Source organism: Austrofundulus limnaeus, unplaced genomic scaffold, assembly GCF_001266775.1.
Source record: "Austrofundulus limnaeus strain Quisiro unplaced genomic scaffold, Austrofundulus_limnaeus-1.0 Scaffold944, whole genome shotgun sequence".
Taxonomy (NCBI): domain Eukaryota; kingdom Metazoa; phylum Chordata; class Actinopteri; order Cyprinodontiformes; family Rivulidae; genus Austrofundulus; species Austrofundulus limnaeus.
Genome location: NW_013953346.1, coordinates 79840 through 92068, shown reverse-complemented (window position 1 = coordinate 92068; position 12229 = coordinate 79840). Strand labels below are relative to the sequence as shown.

The window sequence follows — 12229 nt, the reverse complement described above, 5'->3', positions numbered from 1 at the left end:
CTATCTCATAATTATGAGATAGCTATCTCATAATTATGAGATAGTCTCTCATAATTATGACTTAGCTATCTCATAATTATGACTTAGCTATCTCATTATTATGAGATACTATTATGAGATACTATCTCATAATAATGAGATACTAAGTCATAATTATGAGATACTAAGTCATAATTATGAGATACTATCTCATAATAATGAGATAGCTAAGTCATAATTATGAGATAGCTAAGTCATAATTATGAGATACTATCTCATAATAATGAGATAGCTAAGTCATAATTATGAGATAGCTAAGTCATAATTATGAGATACAAGTTTTATTTTTTTTATCAGGGTGGCGGAAATGGGCTTCCATACCAAAGGGCCCAGTTTGCTGTAGAAAAAATATATAGACGTTTATTTATTAATCTGTTTGGATGCTTTTTTTTAAACCAAACTTAAATTAAACAGACTTCCTTTGTTTTCCTTCATTATAAAGAAAAATCATTCTGTATGCAAGCTCTTAATCACCTGAAGCCCAAACCCAGGGCAAAATCGTGCTAGACCACAACACTTCCGGTCTGCTGGCATCGATCACGTGACAAGTTCTCGGTCTCAGCTGATTCATTTCATTGTTTCCTCAGCGGTAACTGTAGCCGTCTGTATGGCTGTGTGTTTGTAATGCAGTAGCTTATTTGTAAAAAAGTTTCAGGCAGGAACATGGAGCGGTACGGTTCTGACACGGAGAAGGACGAGCAGCAGAAGCCGCTTCTTCAACGAGGGCACGACGGCAAAGTGCGGAGAGGTGAGAGGCTTGAAACCGCCCTCTGTTAGCAGCTAACAGGCTAAAAACTCCTGGACCAGATGTCTGAGGCGCAGCTCAGGTTCTCACTGTTTTAACACCAACACAACAGGCTGCATGTTTTAATTAGTGGCGGTAACAATCATCTTTCAAACTAAGTAAACATGACATTTTCAAGCGTCGCCCACACATGTACGGCTTTTGTTTACATCCGCCTTCATTATTAAACCGGTTTAACTGAATCTGTCAGGTCTTTTTCTTATTTTTTATTTATTTTGTATTCAAAGTACCTGCAGGTGCTACTTCTGCAAAGTGTTATCCACAAGGTGCAGACACTTTTTTTTTTTACAATCAGGTTATCTCGTTTTCTGACTTTTATTTATTTATTTATTTATTTTTACCTTCACATTGATTGTTGAAGTCATACTGTTTTTCTTTCTGATATAAGATTAGCAATGGAGCTGAAGTAATAAAAGTACAGGAGGGTCATCTGAGCAGGTAACTGGATCGTGTTATGCAACATAGACACTTTAAAAGTAGTAAAGTTAAACCATATAGTGGCATGAAAACACATAAACATCTGCTTAAAAGCTTGACTTAACTGTAAAGTTGTTTAATGATCACCTGGAAGCAAATCATCCTAAACCTTTTATCAGCACATTTTGTAGTTTTTTCTACAATCTAAATCAGTTGCTTCATATTTTTTCTTTTATTTTTCAATGTGTAGCATAATTATTGTTAGGCTAGAATTTCATAAAAATCCAATGCAGAAAGTCACGTCTTAAAGGAAAATATAATTATTCTCATGGTGCGCTACTGAGTTTCACTGTCACAAGTCTTTTTGGCAACAAACGCTTACATCAACACAGATTTTCACACTGGATTATCTGTTCATCAGCTTTCATTGATGTTCTTTGATTTAATTATTGATTTTGTCACACTGCAGCCCCTGTGTGCTGTTCCTCGCGATACGGCCTGGCGCTGCTCTCCAGCTATGGCTTCTTTGTGGTCTACTCCCTGCGGGTGAACCTTAGCGTGGCGATGGTGGACATGCTCAACGCCACCCACCAGTCCAGCGTTAACCACAGCGGCACGGTGTGCCCTGCTCACGACATCCCTCCAGAACCCAAACACAACCGCACGGTGAGCAATAATGTCACGTACAACAAGACTTTCTTTTATGTCTTAACTGTCATTCTCATTTAACTTTTTTTTTTCTCTATTTCACAGGCCAGTGTATACAACTGGGACTCTGAGACCCAGGGCTGGATCCTGGGCTCCTTTTTCTATGGCTACATCCTGACACAGATACCTGGAGGGTACCTGGCCGGCCGCTATGGACCCAAGTGGCTGCTGGGCTTTGGGATTCTGGGAACCGTATTTTTTACACTACTTACCCCTGTGGCTGCCGATCTGGGTGCAAGCTACCTCATTGCTGTGAGAGTTATGGAGGGGATTGGGGAGGTATGTGACAACTGACAAAAATAATCATTGTCCCAATGAGACAGAGCAATAACCAGATTGTTTGTGTAAGTCAGTGTACCCGCATTAACATTCTCCTGTTTGTGTTCAGGGTGTCACATTTCCTGCAATGTACACCATGTGGGCAGCCTGGGCCCCTCCACTGGAGAGGAGTCGACTGCTCACCATTACATACATTGGTAAGACGGCACAAAGGAACACTTAGGCTGTAAAACCTACGTACACCTGGACTTATTTATCTAATTGATTAGATATTTAATGTAGAAAAATGTTAAATTGTTGGTGTTTTTTGGATTTTGAGGAGTGCGTGTTTCCTGACCATTGAATAAAAAGTATATCTGTGATGGACTTTTTCATTTTCCACAATATAATGTAGAAGCCAGTGAAAGGTTGAATTCAAAATCTTAACCAGTCAGCACATTTTTTCTACATTGTCCAAATTCCTTGCATTATCTCCTCTAAAACTGGTTGTTTTCGACAATATAAAGAATCCTAGCTAAAACCACAAGTATTTTATTAGTGCTAAATCCAGTTGCAACATATAGGATGATCCACTGCACAATATGCTGTAAGTGATGGCACCTTGGATGAAACTGTTAAACTTTCCAATTTCTGTTCTGCTTCTTCGGAAATTTCCAACTTAAATTGGCCACACTAACCTCTGAAAGTTATCACTACCTATCTTAAATGGTTTTTATCATATCACAACTTACACTAATCAGTAATCACTATGAGGAACAAACACTCACAGCCATAGATTGTGAGAGTGTGGAAAATCTGGTCTGTGTAATTGATTTGACTCTAACCCAAAAATCAGTAAAGTAAAATGTTCAGTCTTCATCAGACCTGAACTACAACATGTGTTTTGTGGCTCTGTTGTTTAATTTTTGTCTTTTCTTTCATCACAGGAGCCCAGCTGGGGACAGTCATAGCTCTTCCTTTGTCTGGTGAAATCTGCTTCTACCTGGACTGGACCTATGTCTTCTACTTATTTGGTAATACACATAGGCTGTCAGTAGTTTAAGGAAAAAAATAATCTGATTGGTTTAATTGATGTGAGGAGTTATAACAGTTGCAGTACATCACTTTTAGTTCTGTGACGTGGAATGGCAGAATTTCACAAACAAAATAGAATTCAGTACAAAACGTGGCATCTTACAGAATCCACTCATTTGGACGAGTAGGTAGGAGTTTCTGAGGTATTTTGGCCGCTGCTGCCCTCTGTACCGGCCGTTACCTGATTACGTGAGGTGGGCTCTCTGCTCCACAGACAGGAAACAATAGGTTAGCCGTGACGGAGAGACTCGCTAAAACATCGATGTGAATGTGAAGCTTAGTGCAAAGGGAGATTTTGCTGTATCGGGAGAACAAATTTTCTGTAAGTTTTGTCAGCACACGATCGAGGAGACACGTAAGAATACATGTGATGACCACTTCCAGTCAAAGACTCACATCAGAGCGAACGCCTGCGAACTCTTCAACATTCTGCTACATCAGTAGAAGCGAGGTGTTGGTTTGTGTGATTTTTATTGCTGAAATTCCAACTTTTCCTCTGAACTCTAATTTTTTTTACAAAGGTAAGACTCTTCTTAAAATGTGAAATAGTTGAGATTCTTTACTTTGCACATTTTTTTAAAGAGGTACGTACGGTTTTGAATACCTCTGACAGCCGGAAGAAGTAAAAATGATCTTAGGTTCTTTCTATTCATTAGGCGAGTGTGCACAAAATGTTTGTAAGTTTTGTGTTTCTTTAAGAAACACATTTTCATGCCAAGTTCAAATCTAAAGCATTTTTATTTTACAATGGATAACTTTTTAATGTGAGATTCTCTTACACGAAAAGGTTTTTTGTTCTTAACAAAAAAAATTGAAATACCTTGCAAAAGCATTTAATGTCCTGCTGAACCACAGCTACTGTATTTGTGAAAGTGAAATAACATTGAAATCTTTGGCTATTCATTTTTGCTTACATTTTTTTCATTGACTTCATACACTTTAGGTTAATAAATACGTTTATAACAAAGATGTGGAATTCAGAAAAAATTGAAATTTAGAAAAATAAAAATGAAAAGCAGAATTTGTGAAAAATTTAATCAATTTTATTATGGTCCTACAGATGGTCTTTTAATGTCACTGTCTCAGTCTGTGTACAGGTGTTTAACTACATAGAGTAAATCATACTTAAGATGCTTTTTCGTGACAGGCCTTGTGTAAATTCCTAATTTAAGCACCGTAATGCTTTAAAAGAAGGTGCTGTAATTGAGTTATGGAATGGTTATATCAAAGCAAACTAACTAAAAATAAAATAGTGTGTATTACAGAGTAATAATTAGTGATGAAAGTCTCTGGAATTCTTGCCGTAAGTGTCAGTTTTGTAGTCAACACCTTTTCCCCATATTCAGCTGTTTTCTTGAGTCTGTTCCTCTTTGCTCTTTGCAGAAACGATGATTTAGCACATCGAAGAGGAATATCTGCACGTGTCACCAGTTCTACAATAGTAACTTTGCTCTGCCTTAACTGCTGCTTGAGCTTTGCACCATTTCAGAACAGGGGTTTCAAAGCATCATAACTGAATAAGTCTCGTGTTTTGACTGTGTAGTAAATATGTCATGTTTTAAAGGCTTGAGTTATTATTTTTTTAAACCATTGTTTACTTATTTGTCCAGGTGTTGTCGGCTTGGTGTGGTTCATCTTGTGGGCTTGCCTCGTCTTTGACAGTCCCAACACTCATCCACGGATATCAGAGCAGGAGAGACTCTACATCACGAACGCACTCAAAAACGAGGTAGCATTGCAGTTGCAATTATATATAGACAAGAGCGGATACATGTTTTAAGAGTCGTGTTAAAGTGTTGGAGTTACAGCATACTGCATCATGCTTTAAACACGTCGCAATAAAAGTGCTTGCAGGCTTTTTTGACAGCTAGACTCTGTTACATTATCTCAGTATATTACACAAATTCAGCTCCTTATCGGCCTTATTCAGTTGCCTGATGATGAAATCAATGAGTCTGCAGTTAGTCTGCTGAACAGCTGCCCTGAACAATGCCATGTAAACAGTGTTGCAAGAGTCACCACTGCTAATAACTGAACAGTAGTATTTGAAAGCAATGTTCAGCAATGTTAAAGCTGCACAAGCATATTACTGGGAACTTTTATAGGCCTGAAGGAATTTATTGGGGTGTTTACACTGACTTTTAAAAACACTACACATTGTATAGTCTTTTATTAGGTGAACAATAATACAGTTCTATGATGTGGCGGCTGTGGTTGAGTGGTTAGGGGAGTCCTGGAACCGGAAGGTCACCGGTTCGATCCCCGTCCAGTCGACTCAGTCGTTGTGTCCTTGGGCAAGACACCTTACCTGCCTTGCCTACTGATGGTGGTCAGAGGGTCCGCTGGCGCCTGTGTATGGCAGCCTCACCTCTGTCAGTGCGCCCCAGGGCAGCTGTGGCTACAATGTAGTTTGCCATCAGTGTGTGAATGTAAAGCGCTTTGAGTGTCCTGGATGGATAGAAATGCGCTATATAAGTACAGTCCATTTACCATTTTACCATCTCTGGCTTAAATGATAATTTTATGTGCAGACTGGGTTGTGTGGGCCTCTTGGGCAGGGTCTCACAGACTCAAGAGGCTTTTAGTTAGATACATGTCTGACTTAAAAACAACATAAATAAGAACTGTGATGAACCATTAGGGTGAGGAACAATGTCTGACATCTTGACTCCATGTAGAGACAGCTTGCCGCTTTAACATATGTCATGAGGTGGAGTCAAGATGTGAAGAAGGCTGTTACTTGATGTGTGTTTCCGGGTTTCTGGCCACTGTTTGGCTGATGCCTGTTGGAGGCACATTAAAAGCTAATCAGTCCACAGCTGTGTCCGAATGGTTTTGTATGGCTCACTCAAACATTCACGTCATTATTATTATTATTATTAACTGGTATTAGATTTGAAGAGGTAAAGGGTAACAAACACTGCTTATTTTTTAACAGGCCAACATCTTGGCTTCAAGTTGGATACACTAATTGAACTGTATTTATTTTATACACCAGCAGGGGGAGACAAAGATATTTTCATGAGTCAGTGTTTCATTCAGGAGGAATGAAAGGAGGAAGGGAAATTCAATGTAGAAGAGGGAAAAATCATCTTCCTTTAAAAAAATGTTTATTTCCCTTTTTTTCACAGAACAAAACTGAAACACATCCTGTTTAATTTACAAGAAATTATTTTACTTTCATAAATTGCAACATGTTTAAGTTCTTAAAGCAGAGGTTCGCAAACTGGGGTCCCAGGACCCCCAGGGGTCCATGAGAGGTATCTTTGGTGTCCTCAAAAAATTTCACTATATGGTTAATTTTGTTTTTATTTTTAAAAATGCATGAAGAACAATGAACTAATAAAACAAACACAATAAACTAAATAAAAATATATATTCCCATGGCATTTAGGGGTTCAAATTCCAATAAATTATCTTTTAAAACAGCATGGGGTTTATCAGGGGGTCCCTGGAACTTTTTTTTTGCCGTTGTAAGGGGTCCCCAGACCCAAAAAAGTTTGAGAACCCCTGTCTTAGAGTGCATGTGGAAGATAAGCAGACCATACACGTTTCATTTCCTAAAGTTTTCAACACGTGTACTCTATAAAAGTGATGTAGAGTACTGCTCTATGACACAGAACTCATTAAATTTGTACTATTTTTTCCCAAAACCTCTAACAATGTTAGAAATCCACCTTTTCTACTTTTCTTCAGCTGTCCACCTCAGCAGGTCACATTCCTTGGCGAGCTATTGTGACGTCAAAGCCGCTGTGGGCCATCGTTGTGGCTCACTTCTCCTACAACTGGACCTTCTACACGCTCCTCACTCTGCTCCCAACCTACATGAATGTCATACTGGGCTTCAGCATACAGCAGGTGGGAGAAAATAACTACTTTCGTAATAGCACTGATACAATGATGGATTTAAAGCCCAAGCAGAGAATCCAAATACATGTTTTAAAGTTTTGCAGATTTTTTGAAGTACATAAAGCACGCAACACAAATAAAGTTATGCACAACTTTTTTTTTATTATTCACTGCAGAATGGATTTCTGTCAGCTGTGCCATATGTGGGCTGTGCTCTGTTTGCTGTGCTGAGCGGCCAAGTTGCTGATTATCTGCGAGAAACTTGCTTCTACTCCACCGTCCTCGTTAGGAAGGCCTTCACTCTTATCGGTATAGATAAGGTTTTTATTTTATTTTTTCATCTGAAACTTTTTACATCTTCATGCCATTATACTCTCAACCATGTCGTACTGTTTACCTGTTTGGTCTCTTACAACAAATGAAATCTTAGAACCCATAGTTAGGCTCTACAACAGGGCCTACAAAATTCATAAAAAAATTCCTGGTTGGACTCATCACTGTACAGTTCTTCACTGTCTGATACCTTGACTTTTCAGAATTATGTTTTGTATAGTGGTATTAATTTATATTTTCAGATCTTCCAAGGTGCCAKTTATGGAACTCTCTGTGCATTGCTGCCCAAATCAGATTCTGGTCATTCAACCAGATCTGTTACAAAAGGACAACTGATATTACCAACTTTTAAAAACTGTTACGGCCAGAGGTCTTTCTTCTATGTTTATACTAAAGCATGGAATGACATTCCTCAAAACATAAAGTCCATTTCAAAACCACGGCCCTTTAAGAAGAATCTTGTTTTATGTGCTGCACAGTGTTTTATGTGCTGCAGAACAGGAACCTGCTGTAAAACAGCAATTATGCTGAGTCGGGCTTGATTTTTAGTAATCTTTTCCTGTTGAATCAATAAATCAAATCAAATCAAATCAAATGCCACATCTTTTGTCTGAGGTGCGGAAATAGCCATCTCGTGTTGTTTCTGCAGGTATGATTGGGCCGGCAGCGTTCCTGGTGGCAGCAGGTTTTACAGGCTGTAATTACAAACTAGCTGTGACCTTCCTCACAATCTCCTCTTCTCTGGGCGGAGTGTCAGCCTCGGGCTTCAACATCAACCATCTCGACATTGCTCCTTCGTAAGAACAGTTCCTGTCTATCACTGGCATGTTCTACTTTTTAATAGATAAGCTTTTGAGAATATATAAAAAACAAAACAATATATTCTCCATAACAGCTGAATGCAATTACTGAGGTTTTGAAGTTTTGTGATATTTTTGGATTAAGAGGTAACTGAAGTTAATGCATTGAAATTTTAAATTACAAAAAATAAATGGTGATCTTAGTTGTTTCAGTCATCATTTGTAAATTATTGTATATTTAGTGTCAGTTGAGCAGTGTTTTGGTGAAGATGCTTTGTGTTAAAAACTCAGGACCTTAATGCTTTTATCTTCACAGGTATGCTGGGATTCTGCTGGGTATCACAAACACGTTCGCTACTATTCCTGGGATGGTTGGACCAGTCATAGCAAGAGCCCTCACTGTAAATGTAAGAAGCGTGTTTGCAATCACACTATATATAAAACAAATTATAGATTCTAGATTTTAAGCTTTAAGTTATTGAGCAGAACAGCAAAAAACATTTAATGTTTTGTGTTACAGCTTATATGAACACAGCACAAAAAGTAAGACAATTTGTGTGTTGTAGATTATTTCTTTGTTGTTACAAACAGTGCTTCTTAGCATAAATCTTGTACCGTTAGAAAGTCTGTTAATTTCCCTTTTAAATGGTGTAAGGAACATGAATTTGTGGGATGAGCAGTAGAGTATGTGGGTTGTGAACATGAAAAATTTGCTAAATCTGTCAAATAGCTTATTTTGCTGTTGCTATTAACACTTGTTTTAAGCTTCTGCCAATCATAAGATTTATGGCCAAGAAGCATTGTTACAACAAAGCAGTAATCTACCAAACAATAATTTCCTTACTTTGTGTTCCAAGTTTATAACGCAGAAGATTTTAGGTGTCCTGACTTCATTGATTTCCTGCTAAAAGTAAAATAACTAGATGAGTCATTTCTGGGCAATTTTAACATTAGCCTCTTTCACAAGTCTGTGAAACCACCGAACAAACCGGTCCAGCTTTAAGCTGCCTCGGTTCATTCATAAATCACTGGAGAGGCCGTCCATGTCCCGCTCACATCTGCATTATAAACTTAGCACACAAAGTAAGGAAATTATTGTTTGGTACATTATGTCAGAACATTATTTCAGAACCCAGCAGTGCAGAACCAAAAGAGGCGTGGAGCAGAATTCAGCTTAGCTGAAGTGAACCACGACGTATTTATTGTGCGACAGACTCGTATCAAAGAAAACAAACTGAATTAACTTATAACTTATTATTCTTTAAACTAACTGCAAAGTTGCTGTTTCGTGTCATCTTTAATATTCCTTCAGTTATAAATCAGTTGAATAATCCTGCAGTCGCTCACTGATCATCAGCTCATTATCATTTTCTGAACCACAGAAACACGGGTTGCTCTTTTACGTGTCAGTCTGCCCGGCTCGGGCTCACTTTACTCGCCTTTCTGCCTTCATGGTTTTTCTGAAGGATCTGAGGACAGAACACACGTCAGTCCCGGACTGAGCTGTCTTTTATAAATGAGGCTGTTATTTTACCAAAATTCCTGAGTTGTATGTTTGAAGGGTATTTAATCATTTTTGTGCTCAATTTTGTCTAGAACACCATAGAAGAGTGGCAGACTGTGTTCTACATCGCGGCTGCCATCAACTTGTTTGGAGCAATATTCTACACTGTGTTTGGACGAGGAAAGGTGCAGCCCTGGGCTGTACACACATCCTTGTCTCATGGAGACTGAGGCAACGGAGAAATAACAAAACCCCTCCCTTTACCATCAACCTCAGACTCGTGTGATGGGTAATCTCAGAGTGAGGCATATTTTTCTGATAGCCAGGTTTACAAACAGTGAGTGAGAGCTCATTGTTTGTTGAGTTTAATTTACAGATGAGACCACAGCCACCGTGAAGAAGAATCAAACTGTGGATAATCAAACAGAAATCAAACAACCAGTTGGTTGATTTACAAAAAAAAAAAGTCCACTGTCAGAAAACAAACAGTATAACATCAAAAACCTCTGTTTGGCTAAGATACAATAAGTCACACAACTCCAGGCTTTTAGAGGTTTCAACCATAAGTCCGTAGAAGCTGACTTCACCTGTTATTTAATCTTTGTGCATTGCTCTATAAAATATATATTATAGAAATTAAGCTATGGGCAAAACTGATCCAGTTTTGTTCCTTTTATTGTTCAGGTTTCTTTAAACATATTTTTTCTCAAAAATCATAAAAAGTTCCTTTCATTTTTTATATTACTGGCAAAGATTTACATTAATCAAAGGTTTACGTTGATCTGATGTTTTTCTGTACCTGTGAATGTAAAGTTTGAGATTATATTAAGTGACTTTAAAATTTGTGCCTAACTGCCAAAAAAGACAGCACGCCATCTGAATTAATGTTGATTTTGGAGTCAACGTTGAGACTTCAGCACATACAGACCCATGAAAGAAAAAAATGGCTTTATGCAAGGTCTTATTTTTAAAATTTGTTTAATATTTACAGAAACTGTTTGTTTTGTTGTATAACATATGTAAATAATTTTATCAGGGCATTTGTGTGTGTTGGTTTTTCCAACCCTTACAGTTGACAGGGAACAACTTTTTTCTAGTTACCGTACTAAACCAATACATTTAGGACACATGTTACATTAATTCTTATCAGCATACAAGCTAAGCTTTTCACAGATAAGGGGAAGATAAAATACTTAAGAGTTTCCTGATGCACAGCTTATCATAGATAAACAGAATTTTGACTTTGTGTCGATTCTCAGGTGTTTTATACCACAGATGGATTCAAAAGGGATAGTTGCTACGATGATGGCCATTTTATGTTTTGAATGTCAGTTAATTCGATCTGATTTTAAATAACCTAGTCACGTTTATTTCTACAAATGTTACTTGATGAGCTAAAACAAAACTAAGCCCCTGGAAATAAACATTAATTTTGGCAGAAACAAATTTGCCACAAGTAGCACCTAGTATATATAATGCACTTGTGCCTTATTTAAAAAAAAAAGTCAAAGAATCAGCACTTTAGACTTCTTTTGTTTCTTAACAAATTTATGTGCTGCTTTTACTTTTTGTTTTTACACAAATGGGACTAAAGGGAGTTCTGTATGGATTTGTACTGAAATTTAAAAAGAAAATTGTAATTGTTTATGTAATTAGCATTCCAGAAACATACTGAATGACTGTCATGTAATGGAAAAAATACATAAAATATATCAGCAAGCAATTCTAACATTGTGTTGAGTTATTATTTCTATAGAAGTCTGTTCAATTAATAGAAACATTAGATTTTCTTTTAGGTCCACCTGACCATTAATCCTTATCTTACTTTCAGTCATCAAATTCATTAGACATATTTACAAATAATGAGCACTATATTACTGCTAAGAAGTTTTTATGGTAATAATTCATTTGGGGAAAAAAAGACTACACAGTACATTTATCTACTCTTCCCCCGTGGCTGCTGCAGGTTATTCAATTCAATTCAATTCAAAAATATTGATCCCAGAGGGAAATTAGGTTATAGTAATTGGCAGACAGCACTATGAAGACTTTAAGAGCATCAGGGTTAATTGTAATCCAGCTAAACTGTCTGGTGAAATCTTCCAACAGAAAACAAATAAGAGCTCAATATCTTAGTTCAATTATCAGACACAACAACCGTGCAGAGGTAAAAGTGTAATAATGTTTTTACCTGAGAGGAATTTGTCTGTAGCGTTAGCAAAATATCTCACGAACCAGTAGATAGATTATAACAAAACGTAACAAAAAGAAAATTCAATATGCCACATGTAAGCAATCTTAGTAAACACAAAGAATAAATGGAGGATTTTACAGCTGTTGAGCTAACATTTGGAGTGGTAGAGCCACTCGGCACAGACTGTGATCACTGTGCAAAGTCTGGTTTTAAAACTGACGACAAAT

At 37.5% G+C, this 12229-nt stretch overlaps 1 protein-coding gene across 1 annotated transcript; it reads left to right on the top strand.

Annotated features, from left to right (window-relative positions):
• The first annotated feature begins 336 nt into the window (after window positions 1–336).
• Window positions 337–11537, top strand: slc17a5 (solute carrier family 17 member 5). Its single transcript, XM_014029705.1, has 11 exons — window positions 337–787; window positions 1731–1927; window positions 2015–2248; window positions 2358–2445; window positions 3175–3261; window positions 4933–5051; window positions 7019–7180; window positions 7348–7480; window positions 8154–8301; window positions 8621–8711; window positions 9901–11537. Exons 1-11 carry the CDS (start codon window positions 703–705, stop codon window positions 10036–10038), a joined length of 1482 nt encoding a protein of 493 aa, XP_013885159.1. The 5' UTR covers window positions 337–702; the 3' UTR covers window positions 10039–11537.
• The last annotated feature ends 692 nt before the right edge of the window (window positions 11538–12229 follow it).

Coding starts and splice junctions, on each gene's coding strand:
- slc17a5 (XM_014029705.1), top strand. CDS start 703: ATGGAGCGGTACGGTTCTGACACGGAGAAGGACGAGCAGCAGAAGCCG. Junction 1,928..2,014: donor AACCCAAACACAACCGCACG/GTGAGCAATAAT, acceptor TCTATTTCACAG/GCCAGTGTATACAACTGGGA. Junction 5,052..7,018: donor CGAACGCACTCAAAAACGAG/GTAGCATTGCAG, acceptor ACTTTTCTTCAG/CTGTCCACCTCAGCAGGTCA.